At 48.9% G+C, this 25,836-nt stretch overlaps 1 protein-coding gene across 7 annotated transcripts in view; it reads left to right on the top strand.

Annotated features, from left to right (window-relative positions):
* Positions 1-25,836, top strand: part of INPP4A (inositol polyphosphate-4-phosphatase type I A) — a 165,143-nt gene that overhangs the window by 106,110 nt on the left and 33,197 nt on the right. For 2 of the 7 annotated variants that reach the window (XM_066377613.1, XM_066377612.1), the window contains 13 exons: positions 847-958; positions 1,975-2,110; positions 2,516-2,663; positions 4,948-5,078; positions 6,891-6,995; positions 7,450-7,558; positions 9,672-9,689; positions 12,809-12,992; positions 14,924-15,142; positions 16,440-16,695; positions 20,215-20,247; positions 24,532-24,704; positions 25,639-25,762. In XM_066377613.1, the coding sequence (XP_066233710.1) occupies positions 847-958; positions 1,975-2,110; positions 2,516-2,663; positions 4,948-5,078; positions 6,891-6,995; positions 7,450-7,558; positions 9,672-9,689; positions 12,809-12,992; positions 14,924-15,142; positions 16,440-16,695; positions 20,215-20,247; positions 24,532-24,704; positions 25,639-25,762 (1,748 nt within the window). The remainder of the gene's footprint in view (positions 1-846; positions 959-1,974; positions 2,111-2,515; positions 2,664-4,947; positions 5,079-6,890; positions 6,996-7,449; positions 7,559-9,671; positions 9,690-12,808; positions 12,993-14,923; positions 15,143-16,439; positions 16,696-20,214; positions 20,248-24,531; positions 24,705-25,638; positions 25,763-25,836) is intronic. The other 5 variants (XM_066377616.1, XM_066377615.1, XM_066377617.1 and 2 more) reach the window with 4 other exon arrangements.

Raw genomic sequence — 25,836 nt, 5'->3', positions numbered from 1 at the left:
AGTCACAAAGGAAACGGGCAGTTGAAGTGACCACATGAAAATTACAGCTGGCTAAGTGATACATCTTTTTTTCTTTTTCTCTTTTTATTATTTTTATTGATTGATTTTAGGGGAGAGAGAGAGAGAAAGGGTGGGGAGGAGCTGGAAGCATTAACTCATAGTGGTTGCTTCTTGTGTGTGCCTTGACCAGTCAAGCCCAGGGTTTCTAACCAGCGACCTCAGCATTCCAGGTCGACCTCAGTAATCTGCTGTGCCACCACCGGCCAAGCTAAGTCAGACATCTTAAATAAAAAGCCTGGGGCTTCCCTAAACAATGAGTCAGGTGGGCCCAGGCATGGGCAGCCCCCTGAGGGATCTTAGGAGTGAAGCTGACTGGGGCTGGAGTGGCATCGGCTGTATTGTGTCAGGATTCAGAGGCTTTGGGAAACCCAGGGTGACCTCAGCTCACTTGAGGTCAAGCTTACGCCTTGGGGCAAATCAAAGCTTGAGGGAGGTGGGAAGGAGCAGAAAGGGGTCCAGTGCCAGAAGGTCCTCTTCAGTCTTGATTATGAGATGTGTCCCCATCGCTGTCTGGGGCAGGGGTCAGCCTAGGGGAGCAAGCATTGGCTCCTTTCTCGGCTTCACCAGACATGCTTGCTTCTCTGTGGAGCTTTGTCCCCTCCTCTGTGTCCCCATGGTTTCCTGTCCGACTCCCCTGGAGTCTGGGCATGCAGTGATTGCTGCCTGACTGGCCGTTCAGCCAGGTCTTAGCACGCCCTGGACCTCTTGGTGACCCAGGACAGCTGAGCTGCAAGTTGAAGATGAAACAGTGAGGATGCCACTTCCAAAACACTTTGCTCGTTGCAGGTCTGCAGAGAGTGACCGTGTGGGTAACATCACAGTTATTGGCTGGCAGATGGAGGAGAAGTCTGACCAGCAACCTCCAGTGACCCGGGCGCTGGATACCGTCAATGGGAGGGTGAGCATACCACCATCCTCCCCTCCATTAGAAGGAGTAATGGGACCTTTCTAGATGGACTTTGACTCTGCACCCAGGGAAAGAAAAGACAGGGCCTGCTCCTAGCTGCTACCACCATAAATGCACCAGTCCCTCAGTTGCTTCTCAAAGTAGAGAGAAGGGAATCCCGCTGGGCCCTGCTGCCCTGGAACCTGCCTCTGCACAGGCCATGCTGGCCACCTCTAGGGAATGGGCAGTGGGGGCTTGCAGGACCTGGCCGGAGGGGCTGCAGTCAGGAGGGGAGAGAGGTGGGAGTGTGGAATGAGACCCAGATTTTCTTTGATAGTTTGTTAGTATCTTCCTCCCAGATAGTCAGGTGCTCATCGTCACGTTATGCACACACATCTCATATCTTACACACCCTCCCCTGCCTTCACACCCTCCTGGTCTCTGTCTGTCCCACCCCTTCTTACCCTCTTTCCTGCAACTCTCCCCCCCTGCACCTCTCCCGCCCCACCTCTTCCCATACTGCACCTCCCCCTCACACACTTCCCCCCTGCACTTCTCCCCCCACACCCACCCCCGCACACCTCTCCCCCACATCTCTCACACTCTCTCATGCTCATAGACACTCTTATACTCTCAAACTAGAATTCTAATTTAAGAGCCTAAGGACTGGTAAGTAGTCATTGTTGTGAAATACGGAGCTATTTACCCAAAATAGGCCCAGAACATCAGCTGTGAAAATACTTTTGGTTGTCATTTTCCCTCCCTTTCATTTTACACATCAGAACACTGAAATACCAGGCGAAGTGACTTAGTTAAAAGACGTGCGTTCCTAGAAAAGTGGGCATACAACACATTCAGTCTGTTGAGAGGTGGGTTGATTTGTCTGTGACCTAGGTGTTGTATTTATTGCAGAGTTGACAGTGGGCATTAGTCTTGAGTTCTTCTATGACATCTGTAGGCCACCACTTCTGAGTCTGGACTCATCTGCATCTCATGGTTGTCTTGTGCTTTTCTATACGTGTCACTAGATGGTCCTGCCCGTTGATGAGAGCTTGACTGAAGCATTGGGAATCCGCTCCAAATATGCTTCCTTGCGAAAAGATACATTACTGAAATCTGGTAAACAGCTTCTTCCATTGCTACTCTTGCCATTCTTGCCACTCTGTGAGTGTCCACTTGGTCACCCTTTCTAACCCACTGCTGTGATTGTCACAGCCATGCACCCCAACTGTCTCCTCTTTGCTACATTCTTTTTGACAGCATATAGAGTTGGTAATACTCCAAGAAAGGGGCTTCCTCCTTCGCCTCACTCTTTCATGTTTTGCATTGGGTTTAGTGACTTCCAGCCTCACTGCCCAGACCTTATACTTCGGAATTAGTTATGAATCCTGGGACAAGAAGATTGCATGTGTCAGGGGAAGAACATTCAGGCTCAGTCACCTGGTGGGTTTTTGGTTAAATGTCTAATCCCCTTAAGATGAATAGTAAGAAGACTGAGGGCCTGGGGAGGAGCTGACACAGGTCTGCATCCTGCTCATGCGCATCCTGTCTCTCTGACATCCTACTCAGTGTTTGGTGGCGCCATCTGCCGTATGTACCGATTCCCCACCACTGATGGGAACCACCTACGGATCCTGGAGCAGATGGCAGAAAGCGTGCTCTCCCTACACGTGCCCCGGCAGTTCGTGAAGCTGTTGCTGGAAGAAGATGCGGCCAGGTGAGGCCAAGTGGAGAGGCTGACCACTCATCACGCCCATGCCATGTGCCCTTCCCTTCTGGGAAGCTCTTAGATGTACGTGGTGGACAGAGCACTGGACTCAGAGAGGCAGATGGCAGACCTGCCTCTACCACATGCCTGCTCTGTGGCCTGGGCTTCTAAAACTTCAGGTGCTCATCTGTATCTTGGGGTTTCTATGTGAGGACTTCACAATATATGTGCCTGGAGCACCAGATGTGTGCCCAGCACTCAGTACCCGCCCCCCTCCCTTCCCTCACTTGGTACCTCTCATTTGGCCTCAGAAGTGAAAAATAGCTGTCATCCTTTGGTTGTGGCTTCCTGGCCAGCAGTTTCCTTGGGCAGGGCCACAGCGATGTGGGCTCTAGAGCGTTAAGAAGGACCCATCAGAGCCTCCCTCCAGCGCAGGGCATATGTCCCTGGTCCTCAGGGAGGGAAGAGCCGTGTGGGGTTCAGACACTGCACATGCTGCTCCCATCTGCCTTATGCTGCCCTTACTCCTCCTCCTCAAACAGTGTTAGTTACAGGCACAGTATAACAAAAGCCTGGAAGAAAGCAGTGCTTCCAGGTATTTTGTTTTAAATTTTTATCTTGAAAAAAAATTTAAACTTTAAGAAAAATGGCAAACAATGCAAGGAGCTGCATTTCTCTATTTGTACATATTTTATATGTATCTTAATTCAAGAATTTTTTCACCTTTTTTGTATTTGTATCTATATATCTATATCTATATCTATATATATATATGTCTCCCATATTTCTCCACTTCTTATCATTTCTGGTTAAGGCATCATTTCCCATTACTTGTACCAGGTATGTACTTTTGTGTACTATAACATTGAAGACTGGTTCATTTAATGAGCATTTTGTTTCGAGGGCTGTGTTGTTTTGCCCCAGTCATTTGGTGGTGCTGTGCTCAGTGTAGAGGTTTCTTGATGAGTGAGATGGACCATGGAAGAGTTGCTGGCAGGCCGGGGCCATCTGCAGAGCCCGCAGTGCTGGTGAACAGTAAAGGGGGCTGTGAGGAGGGTGTGGCCCGAGCTGGCCACTGTGAGACAGTGGCGTTAAACTGGAGCATAGGAAGGATCCACATGAAACACAGGCAGAGATAGCCAGAGGGGGCTATCATGGGAAGGCAGTGGGTGCAAGTCCGGGGCCAGCAGGCCTCTGAGCGAGGACTTGGCCTCCACACGATCGCCAAGCCTCGCCTGCCCTGTGTGTTCTTTACATTAATTTTGGTAATGTAATGGTAAGATAGTACAACTCTTTTTAATATCAGACAATTTAGTACATTCCTAAGAACTTTTATAAAATTAGCTTTTTTTTCTTCTCAAAGAAAAATGTGTATAGTATAAAAAGCCAAATAGTGCTGAAGGCTTTTAACAGTGTAAGTCTTGGGTCCTCAACTTAATGATCCCAGAAACAACTACTTATATATCCATTTTAGTGTTTAATGCTGTTTCTAAATATATGTGTAGAGCAGTGTTTTTTAGCCACCCTGACGTTGTATGAAGATTATAGTGTCAACATCAGGGTGGTTAATTCTTGCGGACCGTCATGAGATTGCTGGCAGACCAGCAGTGGTCTGCAGACCGGCGATCGAAAACCAGTGGTGTGGTGTACTTTTAATCAATTTCAGGGATCAGCCACTGATTTCCTATGAAGTAAGGGCACTATGTCTTTTATACTTTGCAGCTCCCTAGTTTCGTAGAATAGTTATCATTAAAAAAACCAAACATCTTGTGTTTTGTTGTTCTGATTATGTAACTATTATTTACTGGTGAGCTCAGAAGTTTTATCAGTTCTTATACAGCTTTTATTTTTCTGGAGATGACAAATCATGGCAGGTGCTTATAGCCCCTTGGGATTTGGGAGGGTTACGTGTCATTCTGTGCTGCTCAGACCCAGATGGGCCGCACCTCAAGCCTTCACCTGTGTGGTGTGTGGCGCCCGCGAGGATGCCAGGGCCATGGCACCCTCTCCTCCACTCAGTTTGCCTCGAACATTTGACTTATTTTCTGTGAAAAAGTTTCTTTGTGCCCTGACCACATGGTCAGTGGTCTGCCTTCCACATGGCCATTCCTTCTGGAGGGGTCTGTCAGGCACCCTGCTGCTTGGCCTTAGACTTCCGTTTGGCCTGGGCTTGGCCTGGGCATGCGCGATAGATACTCCATGTGCACGTTGCTCTCTGGGTTGGTACGCACCTCTATTCCTCTCCAGGGATGGGAGCCAGCTCCACATCCTGACACATGCATCTTGCTTGCAGAGTGTGTGAACTGGAGGAGTTGGGGGAGCTGTCCCCTTGCTGGGAGAGCCTCCGGCGCCAGATCGTCACTCAGTACCAGACCATCATCCTCACGTATCAGGAGAACCTGACCGACCTCCATCAGTACAAAGGTGGGCACCAGGTCCCGTCTTCATCACCACATGCACAATCTCCACTTTCCTACCTGGAAATCGGGAACCCAGGGCCACTCAGATATTCTTGTTGACAGACACTTTAATGGATTTTAAAAATAGATACTCGTATGAGTGTGAATTCTTTAAAATATAGATTTTTCAGATCTTAATTAAAAAGACAGATCTGTGAATTGCATTGAAAATTCCTTCCAAGCAAGGTGTCATCTGCCAAACAACCACTGTGGGGTGACATTTAGGAAAGACCAAACTATAGGCTGTCAGTTCATATTATTTCTCCATCTTGGTCTAATGTCTGTGAAACGCCCAACAGGCTGTAGGCCATTTGCCTTCAGATAAAGCAGTTTTATAGATTTCTCAGTTTAAATATTCAGTGGTTCTTGTATTGAACATATAAATTGAGTGGAAATCTCTATTTTAAGGCTGAAAAAGGAGAATGAAGTACAGACACCTCACCTTTTCTTGAAAGATGCCATTTGATTTTCAGAACACTCTCAGGGAAGATTTAGCAGACTATTCTTAAGTCACTCCCATTTATTCCAAATTGAATGATTTTTTTTTCTTTTGGCTTTTCATTACTTTATTCTCTATCTTTATATTCATCCTTCCTTCCCTCTTCATAGTGAAATTTCAAGGTTGGAAGAAAACCATAAGCCCTTAATGTACTTCTGACATAGACATCTGAACATGTCCATGAATTTGGCTAAGAAACCAAGTACAGGAATGATGACTAGATGATGGTGCCCGGGGTTAGCTTTGAATCTGAAGACTAGATGTGAAAGAAACAGCAGCATTTGCCTGAAGGAACTTAGGGAACTAGTCGTGCTGGATGCCTGTTACCTGGGAAAGTCTGACACCCACACAGCCTTGCGTTTTTAGAGCAGGGCCTCTCAAATGTCACTGTGTGTCTGAATCCCAGAGGTTCTTGTTAATAGCAGAATTGTGCAGTTCTAACAGGCTCTTGGGCTACTGGTCTCTGAGCCGCTGCTTAAATATCTAGTGAACAATCTCTGGTGGCAAAATGCAGAACAGACAGTGTTGGTCTGTATTTTGTATACTGGCAAAATGAATTTACCTTTCTTCTCTAGATACAGTGTTTATTCCTTCTACCTCTGATTGCCAGTGTAATGTGTAATCCCTTTTTTTTCTAGGCATGGAATTTCCTCAGTTAGTTGTGGTTCTGACTACAGAAATAAGATTGTGGATATTTGGTACAAAACAGTGTCCAGTTCCTTAACCACCCAAGTGTATACAAGGGAACATGTTTAAGAGCGTGTTCCTGAGGGCCAGAGTCAGTGCAGTCTGGCATCTGTCCATCATGACAGACCTGGGGTGATGAGCAAACCTTTACATCAGTTTTCAGAGTTGTGTTGCTCTAATCAAAGCAATTTCTCAGATCTTGGGAGATGGCAATCTCTAGAGTTGGAATAGGCAGTTCTTGGTGTGAGCCTGTTGCTTTTTATAGTGCTGCTGACACTGTGTTGCATGAAAATCTCTCTGTCAGACTTTTCCTTTCAGAGCTGAGTCATGGGTAGGCAGGCATCGTCACCCTGGCCTCCGAGGCTGCTCTCACTGGCTCCGTCCTCGACCCGAGCACGCAGACCCAGTCTCCTAGCCAGCCAGCTGGCCTCCCCCAGTGTTGTTCCCTCTCACTACCTGGAAATGACACGTACTCAGCCTACACATACCTGCTTTTTGAGCAGCATCTCCAGAATATCCCTTTTCTACTTAACATTCAGAAATGTGGGATGCATATTGATGACCTTTCTTTTCTAATGTTCTGTTTCTTAGGTCCCTCATTTAAAGCAAGCAGTTTGAAAGCAGATAAAAAGTTGGAATTTGTTCCCACAAACTTGCACATACAAAGAATGAGAGTTCAAGACGATGGAGGATCAGGTAACTCTTTCTGCCCCTCTTGCATGCCCATTTCTCTGTCTCCCTGTGTACTTGCCCCTGTGTTGCCCCACATCTGCCCAGCCATGCCTGTCTGTCCTGCTGGGCAGCTCAGATAAGACACATCACAGGACCTTTGTAAGGCCTTTGTCCAAGAGCACAAACCCTTTCCTCTTGTTTCCCCTTCATCCAGCTTCCTTTGTGTTTCTGTGGCAGAAAGCTGCCTGTTAACCATCCTTCTGAAGGAGTGATGCAGGCTGGTGTTGCCCGCAGCCCTGTGGGACTCCACCATGGGACATATTGAGGCCCTCGGGTAGCCCAAGCTATGGGACTAAGGGACCTGCAGGCTGCTGGACCTGGTTGGAGGGTCAGGAACCAGAGTTGTGTGCATATCACTGTAGCTGGCTCATCACAGGCCAAAACCCAGAGTAACGGAGGAGAGCTTTCTGTCATTCAGATCAGAGCTACGACATCGTCACCATTGGGGCGCCAGCGGCACACTGCCAAGGTTTTAAGTCAGGAGGCCTCCGCAAAAAGCTGCACAAATTTGAAGAGACCAAGAAACAGTAAGTTCTTAGAGGTGTTCATGGTCCTTGTACAGCTGTCTGATGCTTCCTAGGTTAAAAAAAATCAGAATATGACCCCAAAAACATCCAGCCATTTAGTCTGCTTTTGCTTGGTGAGAGAAGCTGCCTGCAGACCCTGTGCTGCTCTGTGTGTGTATGCGACTGAGCTGGGTGGTTGAGCAGGCCACCTGATCAGCAGTCCTGTCCCTGCAAATTGAAACCCACCTTAAAAGTGGCGCTTTCGGCGGCTCCCCTGTGTGGATGCTGATTCCGCTGTCTTAGAGAGGCTCTGGTCACTCGGCTGGGTGCCCCAAAGTGTGCAGCCTGTGAGAGATCCCCTCCCTTTCTAAAGGACTGCTGTGGATGAATATTCCCAGTTTCAGAAAGGCTTGAGGGGCTGCATGGATCTGCATGCTGAGCAGGGAGCTGTCAGGCAACAGGAGGGGTGGGGGAGGTACAGAGCGCACATGTAGTGTCACTGGAGGTGTGGTGCCCGGTGCTTTGGGGAAAGGACCGAGCGGAGAGCCAGACTCAGTGTGGGGCTATGCTCTCGAAATTGGGGATGTGGGGGGTGACAGACCCAGGCCTCGTCCTGAGGTGCTCTGGGCCTGGAGCTAGCAGTGCCATGTTTGGAGACAAGCACAGAGGGTGCTCTGGACCTGGAACAGGTGTTGAAAACATGGGAGGTGATCTTCCAGAATGTCACCTGCCAAGATTTAAATAGATCAAGGGATATAAGTATAAGACATGGAGGTGGTGAGTGTAGATGGTTCTATAAGATCCTTGGACCGTGAAATAGAGGATACAGGTCTCAGGTTTGGGGAGGGTGATTATGACGTGAGAATGTGTTTAAGCTGAAAAATAAGATGGATGAGACTGACGTAGAGAAGGAGGCATGGATGGAGCAGGTTCTGGAGGAGATAGAGAAAGGCAGGACCAGGCATTTAGTCAAAGGAATGTGAGAAGTTGAGGTTGCAGAGAGGTTTTTGAGGTGGGAAGGAACAAGCTGAAGGTTTGTTGGAACAACGTCTGCAGAATGTACAGTGAAAGGTAGTACTCACCACTGGAAATGGAATGGCTTGAGGAAGGTGAAGCAAAGGCTCAGGCAATGTCAAGGGAACCCCACAAGGTGGTCAGGCAGAAAATGTTAGTAGGTGCCAGAGCTAGGGGCCCTTGCCTGGCTCTGTGCTGCCATGTCTGGAGGAAACTGACCTTGGACTGGATCAGGGATGGGTGAAAGGTCAGGTGCAGTGGTTGGTCAGTGGGCTGAGGGGTCAGGGATGCAGCTAGGAGCGTCGCTGACCATGGAGCTAAGGCTGGAGGAGGACAGGTGGGCAGAAGAGACTGTACTGTGAGAAGTAACCTTCAGATGTGTGCACAGGTTATTCTGAGCCAAGGAAGTCCTGGAGACAGGAGGAGGAGGAGGAGGAGGAGGAGTGAGACAGACCCTGGTTAGGAAGGGGAGTTTCAGCCTTGGGCGGGAGAACATTCTCTGGGAGGCCCCAGCAGCCCGCTCTACCTGATTCATCCCCATCAGGGGCTATCTCCTGCTCAGACAAGCCAGGTGACCAGACCTGCCCGAGGACTCACTGACTCCTGTGTTTCTCTGGACACTATGACAACTCCGAGGCTTCCTGTCTCCACCACTCTGAACAGCATGTCTCTGTCATGCCATTGCATTGAGCTGTGTGGATATGACTGTGATTCAAGGGTGATGTGGTTGCCCTGGAGGAAAAAGCCAGTCCTTGTCCCTGATTGCTCTATGTACTAACTTCAGAACTTCTTATCCCCAAAATGCCTTTGTGGTCTTTTCCAAATATATACTAAGAATTTTTATTTACTTTCCTACTAATGTGATAAAACCATTGGTAGAAATGCTTTCCATCATTGGAACTCTCCTTCAGATGTAGATGTAACTTGCCCCTCAGTGGAGCGGCTACCACGTAAGCAGCCCGACGCTGCTATAGCGGATAAGCACTAGCCCTAAGTTAATCGTTCTTCGGCAAATGCACTCACATGTTCTGACAAAAGATAACTGGGATTTTTAAACTTTTGTTTTGCATTTGGTGTTTACTAACAAATCCTAATATTTCACTTTGATTCTTTTCTTTAGCAATTTTGAGGAGTGTTGGTGAGTTTTCTGTCTGTGGAGAGAGTGTCTGTCCTGGTCTTGCTCTCATGCAGAGAAAGCCTGTGCTGCCCATGCCCTGAGAGGCGCTTCACCTTCGGTGCCACTGTGGGCTCCTAGTTACAGCTTGTAAATAGTTCTCCTTCCAACTGCAATGTTCTTTGGTAATGAATAGTCAGTCTGTCTTTACCCTGGGGCCCCAGCCCCTGTCCCACTCTGAGAGGCCTGCTGCTGCCTCCCCCAGAAGAGCGAGTGGGATTTCCTGTCTGCCTGCTGCTGCGGCTGGGAGTCTCTTGATGGCACTCTTATTACAAGAGCCTCGAGGCTTTTCAGTTTGCACCCCGCCATCACTGTGTGGAAATGAAGCCAGCTTACATTTTCATGATATTTAGTAGTTTATATATATTTTAAATCAGTGTTACTAATATCAGTTTTAACAAGAATTACAATAACCAAGTGACTTTTTCTAACAAAGAGTTAGATGGCAGCCAAAACCATCATGTCTGCTGCCTGGTGGTTCCTGCTGCCACCCCAGTACCCCCAGTCATGTCCAGAATGTTTGCCCAGCCAGAACAGGGACTTTGCAGTGACACTTCTTTGGGTAACAGACCCCTTTGGAATTGCTGCCCTCTTGGAGCTGGCAGGGCTCAGGGGCTGTGGCTGGGCCCTGCCTGAGATGTCAGGCTTTCCTGGGGACATCTGACAGCAGGAAGTTCTGGGGACACTCCTCCCAGGCTGAGGCCTCTTTAGCTTTTCCCATTTTTAGAACTAGGCAGATGGGCACACATGCTCATATATTCATGATCACCCTGAACAGCAGCTCTTTGAAATCTACTCAATCCTTCTTATGTAAAAGGTGCTGGTGGCCTGACCTGTGGTGGCACAGTGGATAAAGCATCGACCTGGAAATGCTGAGGTCGCCGGTTTGAAACCCTGGGCTTGCCTGGTCAAGGCACATATGGGAGTTGATGCTTCCAGCTCCTCCCCCCTGTCTCTCTCTCCTCTCTCTTTCTCTCTCTCCCTCTATCTCTCCTCTCTAAAATGAATAAATAAAATAAAAATTAAAAAAAAATTGACTTTTTAAAAGGTGCTGGTTACTATTATTAGGGCATGATCTGTAAGGACAGGTTCAGTGGGCTGAGTTCTTTTTTTTTTTTTCATTTTTCTGAAGCTGGAAACAGGGAGAGACAGTCAGACAGACTCCCACATGGCGCCCGACCGGGATCCACCCGGCACGCCCACTAGGGGCGATGCTCTGCCCACCAGGGGGCGATGCTCTGCCCATCCTGGGCGTCGCCATGTTGTGACCAGAGCCACTCCAGCGCCTGAGGCAGAGGCCACAGAGCCATCCCCAGCGCCCGGGCCATCTCTGCTCCAATGGAGCCTTGGCTGCGGGAGGGGAAGAGAGAGACAGAGAGGAAAGTGCGGCAGAGAGGAAAGTGTGGCGGAGGGGTGGAGAAGCAAATGGGCGCTTCTCCTGTGTGCCCTGGCCGGGAATCAAACCCGGGTCCTCCGCACGCTAGGCCGACGCTCTACCGCTGAGCCAACCGGCCAGGGCTGGGCTGAGTTCTTGAGTGTGGGGGCGGGTATGTATTTGTTGAAGTGTACATACACAGCCATGTATGCTCTAAACATCGGGACCTGCGAGGAATACATGTTTTTTAATTCTATTTTGAGATTATATTTTTAAGACTGAATTGTCTTAAGTGACAGCTATTCATTTGGAAGAGTGATTGCAGATTGGAAAGTCATCATGTGCACACGGAGCTGTGGAATGGCTCTTGTCAGACCGTATAGGCTTGAGCGCATTCTGCTGCATGGGCTTCTGGCAGCTCCATTGTTTTTATTGTGGTGTGTGGGCTTGCCGTGTGGTTTCTTTTGGGGCGTTTGGGTTTTGCTTTTTGCATGTTCAGCCCATATTTTGTCTAGGGAAGAGGCAGGGCACTTTTTTGGTGACTCGCCTTTGGGTTACCCTGGAAAAGCCCATCGGGTGGTTCTCAGCCCTGCCCTCATTATCCCCATCTCCAGGGAAAGTGATAGCAGGTGTAGCTCTCTACCTTCTCTCTTCCCCCAAACTCAAGGGGCAGCTCCGAGGGAACCAGTCAGTGCCCCTCACTCCATGAAGCATAGGTCACCCACTCGAGCCGGAGCACACGATCTTAAATTGTGGGAGGGACCTCTGCACTGGCACCTTATCCTTCCTCCTTGTTTTCCTCAGCTTCCACACATGGTCTGAAAACTCAGTTTATAATATTGGTTTGATTTGGGATCTTAGCTGAGAGATGCAATTTACCACCTCCATCTAGAAGGGCCAGATGTGTCTGCCAGACCTCATATAGCCGTGGCGTTGAGCTGGTTCTCCAGAGGCTGGTATTTACTTGTGCCAGAAAGCGTCTAGGCTGTAGCTTTGACCTCAGATCCCGAGACACACATGCTGCTTGGTGGCAGAAGGTGGGGAAGGAGGAAGAAGCAGGTTTCCAGAGCTCCCAGGTTTGACAAGAGCCAGGTTTGAGTTATCCAGGCCCGGCCTCTGGCCTGGCACATTTTCTGCCTCCTCATCTGATTGAATGATATTTTTCAAAGATGGGAAGTACTAGAGCAGGAAAAAGGGAAGGAAGCCAAGTTTTCTGAAAATGTGCTGGGTCAGACACAGGAGGGAGGAGAGCTGTGGGTGTGTGCACAGGAGGGTTGAAGTTCTAGTTGGCCAAATGAAACATTGAGGACCCTTTCGGCAGAGTCCAGCGCCCATGGAAGTCTCCCTTCAGGCATCAGTAGCCCCATGTCTTCACTTAAGTCCTGCTTAGAATTTGACAGGTCAGGTTCTTAGATGAAAGACAGATCATTTGGGTAATTTCTGGATTTAATATGTGCACACATGGTACAAATACAGGTACAAATATAGGTAGAAGACTTAATTGTATGTTAATACTTCAAGCTTCTACCATACAGACAGAAAGGATCTTCTAAGATATACTTCTGTACATCAATAGCTACCCAGCCCAGGAAAATGTCCCTGAGCAGCAACGCTTTCTTCTGTGTTGGTTGTGGACTGAGGTTGGGAGGGTCCTAGCAGGCTCATCAATTTGAGAGAACCTCTTAAGGTCTGTTCTTATCCTTTTTAGTACATCGTCCAGCTGCCAGTCCATAATCTACATCCCACAGGACATCATCAGAGCCAAGGAGATCATCGCCCAGATCAACACCCTGAAAACACAAGTGAGTTACTATGCAGAACGACTCTCACGGGCGGCCAAGGACAGGTCTGCCACTGGCCTCGAAAGGACACTCGCTATCTTGGCAGACAAGGTAAGAGGATGCCCTGATACATGTGGGGGGGGCTCCCTTGGATTTCTGGCATAGTGTGCCCAAAGCCATTCATACGAAGGGTGCCATTGGGATGGTCTTGAAAATCTAGCTTCAGATCCAGTTCCCACAAGGTCCAGGGGGGGTTAGTGATTTGCCTATGATCACAGACGTGGATGAGGACAGGCCAAGAATAGCCCGGGGTTGTGATGCCAGTTGCTGCTTCATACAGAGGTGTTTCCCAGCAAGTCCAAAGGGGTCGTTGGTAAGGCTGGGGCAGTTCCACAGCTTTCTTAGTATGCATGCACTCAGCACATTTTTCATTTTGCCACGGATTAAATGTAATTGGATTTTTTTTAAAAAAATGAATTATTATACCAACACACATAAGAGCAACTTAATTTTTTTGGCTTATATAGAATCAGTAAATCAGCCATTAATTAATAGTAATTTGATTCTGATTTAAAATACATATATATCCATACTGGGGACGTGGGTCAATCAGATCCTTTTGCACACACAGATTCTGATCACACTTCCCTCTTCACAGCTGCCGTACTGGGGTGAGGGGCTGTTCTTGAACAGTACACACTGTATCCATCACGTGTCATTAGCAAAATGATTGAGAACTGGGGATTAGATCCATTTGGGAAAGAAAGATGTTGGAAGTCATGTGATGAGTCACAGAGCCCCCATTGCATATAGAAGTTCCCAGAACCAGGATTGCTATGCCAGGAACCCTCTGCCCAGAGTCCAGGGCTCCAGGAATTAGATGCAAAAAGATAAGGCTTCAGTGACTGAAGCAGAGTAAGGCTGACCCCCTGGAATTAGAGGGGTTGGCCCTGACGTCCTTGAAGACTGGGATACTGGGCTCTCTTTTGGCCCTTCCTCTAGCAATGCCATGCTCAAAGGCCAGCAGTGGACACAGACTGTCCCTTCATCCTCTTTATTCTTTAATCTTCTTTTTTATCCCCTTCTTTTTCCAAGTGAGAGGAGAGGAGATAAAGAGACATTCTTCTGCATGCGCCCTGACTGGGATCTACCTGGCAACCCCGATATGGGACTGATGCTCAGCCCTTCCGGGGCCATGCTTGCCACCAAGCTAATTTTAGTGTGTGAGGTGGAGGCTCCACAGAGTTGTCCTCAGCGTCTGGGGCCGATGTACTCGAACCAGTTGAGCCATGGCTGCGGGAGTGGGAGAGAGAGATAGATTGAGAGAGAGAAGGGGGAGAGGAAAGGGTGGAGAGCAGATGGTAGCTTCTCCTGTGTGCCCTGACTGGGAATCAAACTGGAACATCCACATACCAGGTCGATGCTCTACCATTGAGCTAACCGGCCAGGGCCCAGTCTTCCTCTTTTTTCTTTTCTTTTTTTTGAGAGAGAGACAGGAAGGGAGAGAGAGAGGGGGTAACAGAGGGTGAGAAGCATCAATTCATAGTTGCTTTCACCTTAGTTGTACATTGAGCTTTTTATATATCCTCCACCAGGGCCAGTTTTTCCTTGCTCAAGCCAGCAACCTTGGGCTTTTCATGCCAGTGACTTTTGAGTTCAAACTGGTGAGCTTTGGGATCATGTAAAATGATTTCCCCTCTCAGTCCCCTGACTTTGCACTGACGAGTCCACACTCAGAGCCAGCACCCTCAGGGCTTTGAACTGGTGACCTCAGCATTGCAGGTTGATCCTTTATCCACTGCACTACCACAAGCCAGGCCCCAGTCTTCTTGGTGGGAAATTCTGGCTGAGATTCAGCCAGGTTGGCCATGAGGCAGTCTTAAAGCTCAGCGTCCTGCAGGCAGCAGCCCTTGAGTTGTTTGTACTCTGAAGAGGGGCAAGGGATGAGTGCTGGTCTCAGGCCAGTTCCCCAGCCCTCAGAGAAGACAGGCCTTCAGTCCCAGGCCTGGGGCTCAGCAGCCTGGGTATGTGTGCACCTGCAGACCCGGCAGCTGGTCACTGTCTGCGACTGCAAACTGCTGGCCAACTCCATCCACGGGCTGAATGCAGCACGGCCCGACTACATTGCCTCCAAGGCCTCCCCCACCTCAACTGAGGAGGAGCAAGTGATGCTCAGGAATGACCAGGACACCCTCATGGCCAGGTGGACGGGCAGGAATAGCCGGTCTTCTCTGCAGGTGGACTGGCACGAGGAGGAGTGGGTGAGTCTGCTGCCCATGGCCCGCATCCTGCTGCTAAGCTCGGGTTGACAACACAACACTTCTCACCAGCCTTTCCCCCCCCGAGGGGCCTGAAGGGTCATTGCCTTTGTAGACAAGCTCTGAATCTCCTTCACATGGCTGCTGGGCCACCTGACTTAAGGAAGAAGATAGTATTTTACCATCTGTGTCCATCTGAGGAGTAGGGCTACTGGGGGCTGGCCGTTCTTGGACCTGGCTCTTAAGGGCGATTTTCTCCTTGGAGTCTCTGGTCAGGTTAGCCCTTCCTGGGCTGTTTGTGTATTTTCAGATGTGGAAACTCGGGTGCTGGGGTAGCTGGTAAGGACATGGGAGATACTGCCCTGACACTGTGTCACATCGTTGCTTCCTCACAGAGCTGTCCCAGGAACAGATCTGTGTCTCCTCATGGAGTAGTACATAGAACTTGTTATGTCATTTGTCGGGACTGTTTAGAAGTAGACTTGTGAACCACTGAACTCAGTAGCCCAGTGCTCTGTCTGTCCTGATCAGACTTCCTTGGCTTCCACCAATCTTCTCCCATACCTCCTCCTCCTCCTCCTCCCTCACCTCCTCTTCCTCCTCCCTCACCTCCTCTTCCTCTTCCCTCACCTCCTCCTCCTCCTCTCTCACCTCCTTCTCTTCCTCCTCCCTCACCTCCTCCTCCTCCTCCCTCACCTCCTCCTCCTCCCTCACCTCCTTCTCTTCCTCCTCCCTCACCTCCTCCTCCTCCTCCCTCACCTCCTCCTCCTCCCTCACCTCCTTCTCCTCCCTCACCTCCTTCTCCCTCACCTCCTCCTCCTCCTCCACTTCTTCCTCCTCCTTCACCTCCCTTCCCCCACCCCTTCCACACCGCCCCATCTGAAGTGATTAGCTGTTGCCATTTTCTTCCTTCCAAACCAGATTTCAGTCCCCTCTGGTGTGATGCTGCAGGAGGCCTGCAGCAGAGGGAGGAGGATGACACTGCCTCACGGGACCTTGTGGCCCCTTCTGTTAGTGCTGGTAGCTGCTGGGAAGTCCTGTCTGGCTTCCATGATGGTTACTAGCAGACTTCTTCCAAATTTTAAAACCAGCATTCTCAAAACATTGATTCATCCTTTGAAAAGCAAATAGAATTTTAATTGTTTTGGGGGAATTATGAATCCCATTGACATTTCTAAATCTTGTGGTGGTATACTGAGCACAGTGGTTGGGAAGGGGGTCAGTGGAGGATGGTTTGGTTTGTGTTGTGGCCTGTCATCCTCATCGGAGAACCGAACAAATGAGCCCTTTGATTTGGAAGGAGAAAGTGTGGCTGAACGTTGACAAGAGCCTGGAGTGCATCATCCAGCGGGTGGACAAGCTGCTGCAGAAGGAGCGCCTACATGGCGAGGGTTGTGAGGACACCCTCCCCTGCTCGGGCCGTGGCACCAGCAAGAAAGGTAACCGAGACAGCCACGCCTACTGGATCAGACCGGAGGAACCTTTCTGTGATGTCTCCTCTTCGCCATGCCCTTCCACCATGCCCTCTGCTGCATGCCATCCTCACCTGACCACACGTGCGTATGCATCCATACGTCCCGTCACTCTGTCTCCACCTCTGTCTGTCTATCTGTGTCTGACTTCATGTCCTGTTCCCCTATACAGACTACAGGGAGGGCTGTCGGGAGGAGCAGGGCGGAGCAGGGCCTTGCAGTGCTTGGAGCAACGGGCAGTGAGGGCAGAGGCCCCCGTAGGCTTTATGCCCACAGAGTCTGCATGTGTACCTGCGTGTCTGGCAAAGGCAGGCTCTCAGGCCCTCCTGGATCATGCTGTCACAGCAGTAAGATTGGGCTCCCTGAAACCAGTCTGAAAACCTGAAGGAGGCCAATGTGGATATTACCTTTCTGATGAGGCTGTTGACTGCACTGGGAACTGGCAGTCAGGCACAAGGTGAATGTCGCAGGGATGCGGTAGAGGACTGCTGTTAGCGGCCCAGTGAGCTCGTGTGAAGACTGGTTGGCATTGGTTGGGTGTGCTCATCCAGCAGAGGCATGTTGCCTGAGGACATGTTGCTAACTCAGTCTGGTGGTGGCACCCAGTCCTGTGCCTCTGGGGACTGAGTTAGGTTCCTCTGTTACCACCTCCAAGGTGGGGCTCTCAGTAAATGGTAGGACATTGGCACGAAGCAACAGTTCAGGAAGTCTTCTGTCTGTGAGGACACAGAGCATAGCCAGTTGGTTGGCGTTGCATGTGGGCTTAAGGCTAGTGAGATGGCTCCCTGGTCCCTACAGCTCGGCCTCCTGCCTTTTCCCACAAGCACAGCTGGAGGGCTCATGAGCCAGGCAGCCAGCCTGGCTGTAGAGCCAGCTTCTGTTTTCACTTTGCTTTCCTTTTGGGGTATTTGGCCACAGGAAGTAAGACCTAGATGTGCCAGGATTAGACCTCTAAGGGTGAGAACTGTTAATCTCCGAATTGGGCAACTTTCATTCAAGGCAGTCATGCTTTATGCTTTATGGAGAGTCTCTAGATAAACCCTCTTGACTTATAGGTGAAACCTTCATCTTCCTAATCTGCCTCAGTCTGTCTCCAGGCACATTTCACTTGAGCCTCTGTCTCAGCTGTGTTCATGTCCTCCACTCTTCATTCATGAGGGATTCTAGTTCAACTCCCCAAACTGTGATTGGTTCATGGAGCTATTTTGTCTCTGTTCTCATTTTTTAATGTAAATTGTGTTTCTTTTTAAAATTTCTGAAAGTTCATTGCTCAGTTTTCTTTTAATATTGTCTTGCTTGTACTTTAAAATTTTACTGCAGATATAAAAAGTAATTTATTGGACTTTTTTTAGTGGAGAGTTTATTTTATCGGATAGACTGTTATTATATCCATAACTTAAATGTCATTTTTCTCTAGGTATGTCCTGTATTGTTCAAATACAGACAAATGTAAATGCAGGGTTAGTTATTTAAGTGAGCATTTATTTATGACTTTAATGTTCAGGGTCTGACTTGTAACTGTGTGTGCCACACAACTGGGTATGCTGTGGCGATGGGAGCATGAAGTGCACACTGAGAGAGGCTGGCAGCTGGTCAGGACTCACAGAGTGCGTGACGCCACTCAGTTACCTCCCACAGTCCTCAGCACCACAGCCTTGTACATCACCAGGACGCTTCTCAGAGGGGTCAGAAAGAACCAGACTGTGAACCACTTATTTCAGCCTTTTGTAAGGGCCAGAACTGGGTCCTGCCATGACTGTTTAGACCATTTGGTGTCACTGGGGCAGGAGTTTGGCCTGATGAGCAGATGTGTTCACACCTGCATATTTATTACCTACAAACAACTCCATGCCTCTTTGAAAGGCATTGTTGCTTTTTGTTCCAATTCTCTGCCCATCCTGGATCCTTGTTCTTCATCTTACCAAGAAGCTGCTCTGCCTCCTAGCTTGCTCTCCTGCAGACCTGGTCAAAGCCACCTGGTGGGCCAGGATTACTCAGGGCCAGGGTTCTGCAGGTCCCACTGGAGGCTCCAGAAGCCTCTCTCCTCCCTGCTTTTCCCACAAGCACCCTACATCGTTTTCACATCCTTTACCTGCCAGGGTTTGTGGCTTCCATTACCTCCCCCCCACACACATACATTCTCCTGCTCTCCTCTTCCCCGAAGAGTCATTTCAACCAGGACCAGGTTGTCCTTAGGCTGAGGTCTGTGGGTCACACCCAGGTTTGTATGCCCTGAGACTGCTAAAATGAGAGAAAGTCTGTAGCGATTGTGAAACCTCAAGGGACTCTGTGACCTAACACATAGCAACTGGCCCAGGAGAAGTACCCTGAGGGGTGCCTCCCTCTCCCCTCTGACTGAAACAGGAGTTTGCCCTGCAGGCTTACCACACGCCTTCTCAGCAAGGGGGCCAGCCCAGCCATTTGGGGTTTCCACAGAAGATCATAAAAACAGGCTGCCAGGCTTTCTTCCTCATTCAGACCCAGAATCTCGGACAAGGCAGGAATCTGTATTTTGTTCAAAGCCTGCTATAATTCTCAGGAGACTATTCTGCATCTTCACAGCATGGGGGCCCTTCTCTTTGTTAGGTGGATGGGCTCTGATAACGAGGTTCAAGTCCTCAGTTTTGCTCTATTTCTGTCCCTTTCCCCAGAAGAAAATAATCATTGCCAAAGATGACGAAAAGGGAAGGACCCCTTGCAGCCCACTGCTGGGCCATCTCACAGGTTGTGCAAGTCTCCACGTGGCCAGACCTGTCTGTTCCTGGGGATCTGAAACTACCTGTTTCAGTACCCTTGACAAGCTTTGAGCCAAAAAGTTTAGACAGCAAAGTAAAAAAGCTTTTATTCCAAATTATATTTTTTCAAACTTTTTTCTTTTCTGTGGCACACCCAGTTAACCAGGAAATTTAGAGTTTTTAATTAAAGTGTGAAATTGAAATGAGTACTTTCCAATATGACTCAGTGTGGGTGAAACTGAATTAAAATTGGTATTCTTTGAGGGACCTGTAGGGACATTCTAATTCTAGACTTCCCCCTTGTCATAAAAGTTTTATATTTGGCTTAAATTTTAAAGAGTAGATAGATGTTTGTGGTGTATCGGCTTCATTACCAGATCCTATGTTTGGAACTCAGTAGTCAGTCAGTAGCCAGGTTTCCCTATTCAGCAGGGCAGTGGCTCTGTGCTGGGAGCTCTCCACCAACCGACTGGCCAGTCTCTCTCATTTCAAGTTTGCTTCCAGATGTTGTGAGCCAACATGGGCTCCATCATTTCCAATGTGATGGACGCGTGAGCACTTCCGCACATTGGAATATGTAAGTGTGCTCACCCGAAGAGCATTTTATGTTGACATTATTAGCAACATGAATGTTTATGCCGCGTGAATTGAGCTGTGGTTTACAACCAAGGGGGCTCGGCAGCCTCAGAGCAGCCGGAGTGCATCCGTGTGACTTGTCAGGAAGAGGCAGGCTAGCCCTCGCCTCTTCTCTGTTCAGGTTAACCCCCTTACTGCAGGCTGTTGGAGCAGCTGCTCCAGGTGGTGGCTGTTGGTGCTTGAACTGTGTGCTGCTTCTTAATCACCCATGTTGCCCTCCGTTTCTGTGCAGATTGCAGCCCCCCTCCTGAAGAGTCCAGCCCAGGTACGTGGCGTCCGTTCAAGGTGTCTGCAGATGTCTTTTTAATACTCTACTAGCATTGTAGCTATGTTATCAGATTACCTTGTGCTCCCAGGGTTAGAAAATAGTTTTAGGATTTTTCATTAGGAGGCATGTAGCCACTCCTCTGAGATTCGATGAGGGACCTGTTGGGGTGGGGACTGTGGCCTGAAGCGGGGCACCACAGGCGTTTTTTCACGTTCCTGTCCTAAAGCCTTTTCAGATGATGAATGTCCACGAGTGCATTGGGCTTCCTGAAGTGAGTGACCTGACTTAGAGAGGGACACGTTTGAATAGGGTACTTACTCTAATTTCACCTGGACTTTGGGACATCACATGGAGGGAATGGTTGGAGGCCACCCAAATGTGACATGCGTGATCGCACAGCACCCTTTTCTGAATCTGAACATAGCCTTAGTTGTCAGGCATTGATTGCTCTGGGCTTCCACTGGAGTTAGTGCGGGAGCTGGGACTTTTACTGCATTTGCATGTAGAAATCAATGTTTACACTTCTAGTTCTGGGGTCAGCAGACTGCAGCTTTGAGCTGAGTCCTGCCAGGCACCTGCCCTTGTAAATAAACCAGTTGTGCCCATGTGTTCACCTACTGTCTCTGGCTGCTTCACAGGGCAATGTCTGAATCCCATAGGTGCAGTGGAGATCCTATGGCCTTCAAAGCCTAAAATACAAACTGTCTAGCCCTTGACAGAAAAGTGTGCCGACCCCTGCCCTATTTTATGCTGATTTTCTCAGGTGTGGCTGTGGTTTCCCCAGAGTGAGCATGAGACCCCCAAATAATGATATTTTCCTACACTCTAAAAAATCAACTGCATGATTGATGACATAAATATGAGCAGGACTTCTGTTTCGTGCCGAGAGGGCAGCAAACCAGCAACTGTGGGATTTCCCAGACTATTCCTGTTAGGTGTGAGAGAGGCCTCTCTGCTCACCCAGCACCTTGATTCCCACTCAGCTCACCTGGTGACTGCTGGCCACAACTCAGACCCCCATCGATGTTAGATCATCAGTGGACTGATCTGATTGGGTTCATACAATACGCTTTCAGCCCCTTTACAGCTTTTCTTCCTCAAAACAGTCAGTGTAGGGTCTCCCACCCCAGTCACCTGGATGCTCAGGGCCACTGAGGCCCTAATAGATACTCAGGTAGTTACTTGGTCCCTTCCCCCCTTTGCTGCTCCCAGCCCACTCCTTCTTCTCCCTCATCTCTGTCCCTGGAGCTTACCTCCATGCTGGTCTGTGCCTCATGCTGAGCTGGTTGTCCCAGAGCTGAGGTGGTAAAGTCCAGGACCACACCCAGCTGTCAGGACCCGGAAAGTGGCAACATCCTGAACCTGCCACCCAGAAGCTTAGAGTTCTCCTCAACACAGTGTCTCGAAGTTCGGAGAAGACTAGACAGGCATGCAGCACACAGACCATGCTGAGCATGTAGAGTCAACCGTGGCCTTTCCAGGGGTGCTGGTGGCTTGTCCACAGCTGATATCAAATGGACTAAAATGGACCCCACTAGGAATTTTCCCATAGAACCTTACTGAGTCTGCATTCTCTCTCTCTCTCTCTCTCTCTCTCTCTCACACATACACACACACACACCCTTCTCTCTCTTTTTCTCTCAACCAACTTCCCTCCCTCCCTCCCTCCCTCCCCCCTTCCTTCCTTCCTTCCTTCCTTCCTTCCTTCCTTCCTTCCTTCCTTCCTTCCTTCCTTCCTTCCTTCCTTCCTTCCCTTATTAATGAGGGGGAAAATGCACAAGTATGGTCCCTGGATTGGCTAGCAGTTAGCAAAATTACTGATTAGTGTTAGATGAGGAGCCAGCCCCAGAGTAGTTGGCTGTATCAGCAGGGGCACTTGTTGGTCGTTGGTACTTGCTTTCATAGCAATACTTTCTTGATGAAGGAAGCAGAGTATATAACCCATCACCAGCCCTGACATCCCAGATGCCTTTACTCTAAAGGACCTGGGGTGGACATCTCGTTAATGTCCCAGAAATTCATTTTGTTGGAAAGTTTTAAATCTTATTTTCTACTCATATTGACCCAAAATGTGTTATCGCCCAACCCTACCGCAGCCCTATTCTCAAGCAGCCTGACACAAGAGAAATCACACGGGTTTAGTCAGCCAGACGTCTGTGCAGGTGACAGGTCTTTCTGTGTGACTTTCTCAGCCTTGCTGAGCTTGTCCCCTGCCCTGTGTAAGTGACCCCCATTCTGTGAATAAGGTGGGAAACTGGTTGTAAAGAGAAGCACGGGGTGGGCAGGCAGGGTCAGAGTGGGGTGATGCTCCCCTCCGAGCGCTTCTCTGGGCTGCTGTCAGACTCACCTCTGCCAGGTCCACATCTCCTCCAGGACAGACTCCTAGTGCTTTCTAATCGTTCTTTCTGTACTCCATTTTTTTCAGTGTTTTTTTTTTAAATTTTTTAAAATAAGGTAGCAAAACTGAATTATTCTTCTGTGGATTTTTTTTTTAAGAAGTAGTAGGCAAAGTAAAATCTGCTATATGGAGAGGGCTTGCTTAGATAGAACACTGATATATTTTGAGCATTTTCAGGTTAAAATGGTTATAATTTGCATATTAATTGCATATATATTTGCACATTAAGTGGAAAAGAAAGTAAAATTGGCAGCATTGACTTCTTTGTGAATAGTCGTTATGACTGCTCACCTTTCCCCAAACTACTTGGCTACTAAACCTTAGTTGTCATTGGCCTTTTGTAATCGTTGCTGAATATATTGACATACATTCAACAGAGTTCTTCAAAGAAACAAAAAGATTGTCTCTGAGATTTTTAGAGGAAGAAAGAGCCTTGGGTATTATTTAGTATGACTTTCCCTTTTTACCAAGAAGGTGGAGAGGGTCAAAGGACCTGCCCACAATCCACCACTGCTTAGCTCAGCCTGGGTGAGGACTCACATTTTCCATTCTTCGGTTCAGTGTCCTTTGTCATCACAATTTATTTGCTAAGACCTTCCTGCTGTAGACTTTCTATATTTAAGCATACTTTTTTTTATTACACATGTAAAGCCTTGTCCACATACAGTGTGCCTACATATACAGTTAGGTCTTTGCTAAATTTTGAATAGCTAAGTATACTTCAAAAATCTACTTTCACCAAACACTGAATATAGGGAAGTCCTTTTGCAGGTTTGAGGCATTTTTCTAAGTTTCTTTTTCAGCAAATTGCTAAATACACAGTCTGGAAGAGCAGAGCCAGGTCGCCCCTCTTGCTGTGTTTAAGACAGAGCTTGCTCTGGCGATGCACCCGGACCCAGGACTCTCCCCGAGTGTGTGATGTTTGTGGGCAGTCTGTGGCTGGCACCCTGTGCTGCCCAGCCTTTGCTCCACTGCCTCTGCCACATTTGGGGCGGTGGGGGCACCAAGTGGCGAAGATCAAGTGCCTATTTCTGGGTTTGGTGGCGTGTTAAAAATATAACTGATGAGGGCATGTCTTCTCTCTTTTAAATGTTTTCTAAATAGGAAGGAAAAAAAGAGCCAAAGCCAAAAATACCTTTCACGCTGTTTTTCTACCCTGAGGTTCTATTTTTAAAAAGCTGTTCTGGTACAGGGTCAAAGCATCCTTATATTCCTTTAAAACCCCCTAAGCTAGAAATAGATGGCCACCAGGCAGGAAGGTCAGGATGGGAAAAGAGCACAGAAGAAAGAACTGTGCCAAGAGCTGAACACAGGAAACTGGTGGGACAGTCTTCCAGACATGCAGAGGGAGAACTGAGCACATTTGCACACAGGTAGATAGGGTGGGATTACCCTTTGCTCTAGAAGGACAGGGGTCAGCCTTAATACCTGAGTCAAGAGAAGCAAGGGAGCCAGTCAGTTCTGGGTGCTCTTATCCCTGGGTGGAGGACTGGTAGTGCTTGGCCTCTGTAGACAGGATAATTTTCTTTTTCATTCATGACTTGAAGAAGCCCCCCTCCCCCGCTGTTTTCCTCAAAAAGAATAGTCTTGAGTCCCCAGTAGGTTCAGGAGACCAGGCATATGTCAGAGTCCCAGAGTAGGGCTGACATTTGAGTTTATTGGAAAGCTTCAGACTGGAAGGTTAGAGACTAGATCATATCCAGGCAGAACTTGGCACCAAATGGGGCCAGAGCTTGGGCCAGGGAGAATTAGAAGATGCAGAAGGGGTGGGAGTGGGAGTGGGGGGGCAGGACAGGTTCAGAGGCGGACAGGCACCTTGGTGGACGTCCAGAGCCTTTTTCTTCAATCTTCTTTCTCAAACGCAATCTTCCCCCTGTGTCCAGGTGAATGGAGTGAGGCCCTTTACCCCCTGCTGACCACCCTCACAGACTGTGTGGCCATGATGAGCGACAAGGCCAAGAAGGCGATGGTCTTCCTGCTCATGCAGGACAGTGCGCCTACCATCGCCACCTACCTGAGCCTGCAGCACCGCCGTGATGTGGTCTTCTGCCAAACCGTAAGCCCGACCCCCTACCTCAGAAACAAGGCACAGAAAGCCTTTCCCTCCCTCTGCACTTTGGAAAAACCACAGATGGCTGTGTGGTCTCCTGCTTGCTGCTTTTACATATAACATGGAGGTCTCGATTTTAACATAGAGGGGAACCTACTCAGTCATCTGCATTTAGGAGAGTCTGACTCCACACCTGTTCCTCCTGAAGAATGGGCAGTGAGGGATGCACTCACCTGCTCCTTCTGCTCCCCAGACTTGGTGGCATTGCCAACAGCTCAGGCCTCTTCACTGCCTTTTTTTTCTCCCTACTGAGGAGGTTAGTGAGGGAGACATGGCTGTTCACCAGTAGTGCAGTCTGTTTTCTTGTATATAAAACAGTAGGTGCTTAGTTCTGCCGCTTGTGCACAAGTCTGTTTCAGTGATTTCTCTTATCCTCAAAGAGAAGAACTTAAATGAGTGTCATAGCTACCAGTCATCAGTTTAACAAAGGGAATAGTCTTTCTCTCTGTGTCCTTACCCATCCCCGTGAGGCCTGTTTCATCCCATGAAAATCTCCAACATAGGAGACATGTAGGATGACCTGTCTTCTCACTTCTCCCTGTTGTGGTCACCTCAGGTTCCAGCCAGAGCTGGTATGGATCTGTGAATATATAGACACTTTCACTGCGGGGAATTAATTCTTGGCTTCCAGAAGGTCCTAGCCCAGGCAAAATTGCAGGCATGTCAAGACAGAAGCTGAGCCAAAACCAAACTTACCTTTGGGAGCAACAGAGTGGTGAGCCTGGAGCATGGCACACCCTCCCTGGGGTCTCAGAGACAGATGCTCCCCACCCCCAAACCCCAAGGCAGAGGGGACTGCTGAAGCTTGATTAGAGTGAGGAAGCAGAGGAGCTCGGACCCCACGCACCTGCCCTTGGTGAGGAGGTGTCTGTTCCCACAGCTGACCGCTCTCATCTGTGGCTTCATCATCAAGCTGAGGAACTGCCTGCATGATGACGGCTTCCTGCGGCAGCTCTACACCATCGGGCTGCTCGCCCAGTTTGAGAGCCTGCTGAGCACCTACGGTGAGACCCCAAGAGTTCATGGGGCTACATGGGAAAACATGTAATCCCATATTTTCTTGCTAAGTATCTTTCTG

This window comes from Saccopteryx leptura, chromosome 3 (genome assembly GCF_036850995.1).
Source record: "Saccopteryx leptura isolate mSacLep1 chromosome 3, mSacLep1_pri_phased_curated, whole genome shotgun sequence".
NCBI classification, from domain to species: domain Eukaryota; kingdom Metazoa; phylum Chordata; class Mammalia; order Chiroptera; family Emballonuridae; genus Saccopteryx; species Saccopteryx leptura.
The sequence above is the reverse complement of the archived record's forward strand: the minus strand, read 5'-3'. Positions and strand labels throughout refer to the sequence as shown.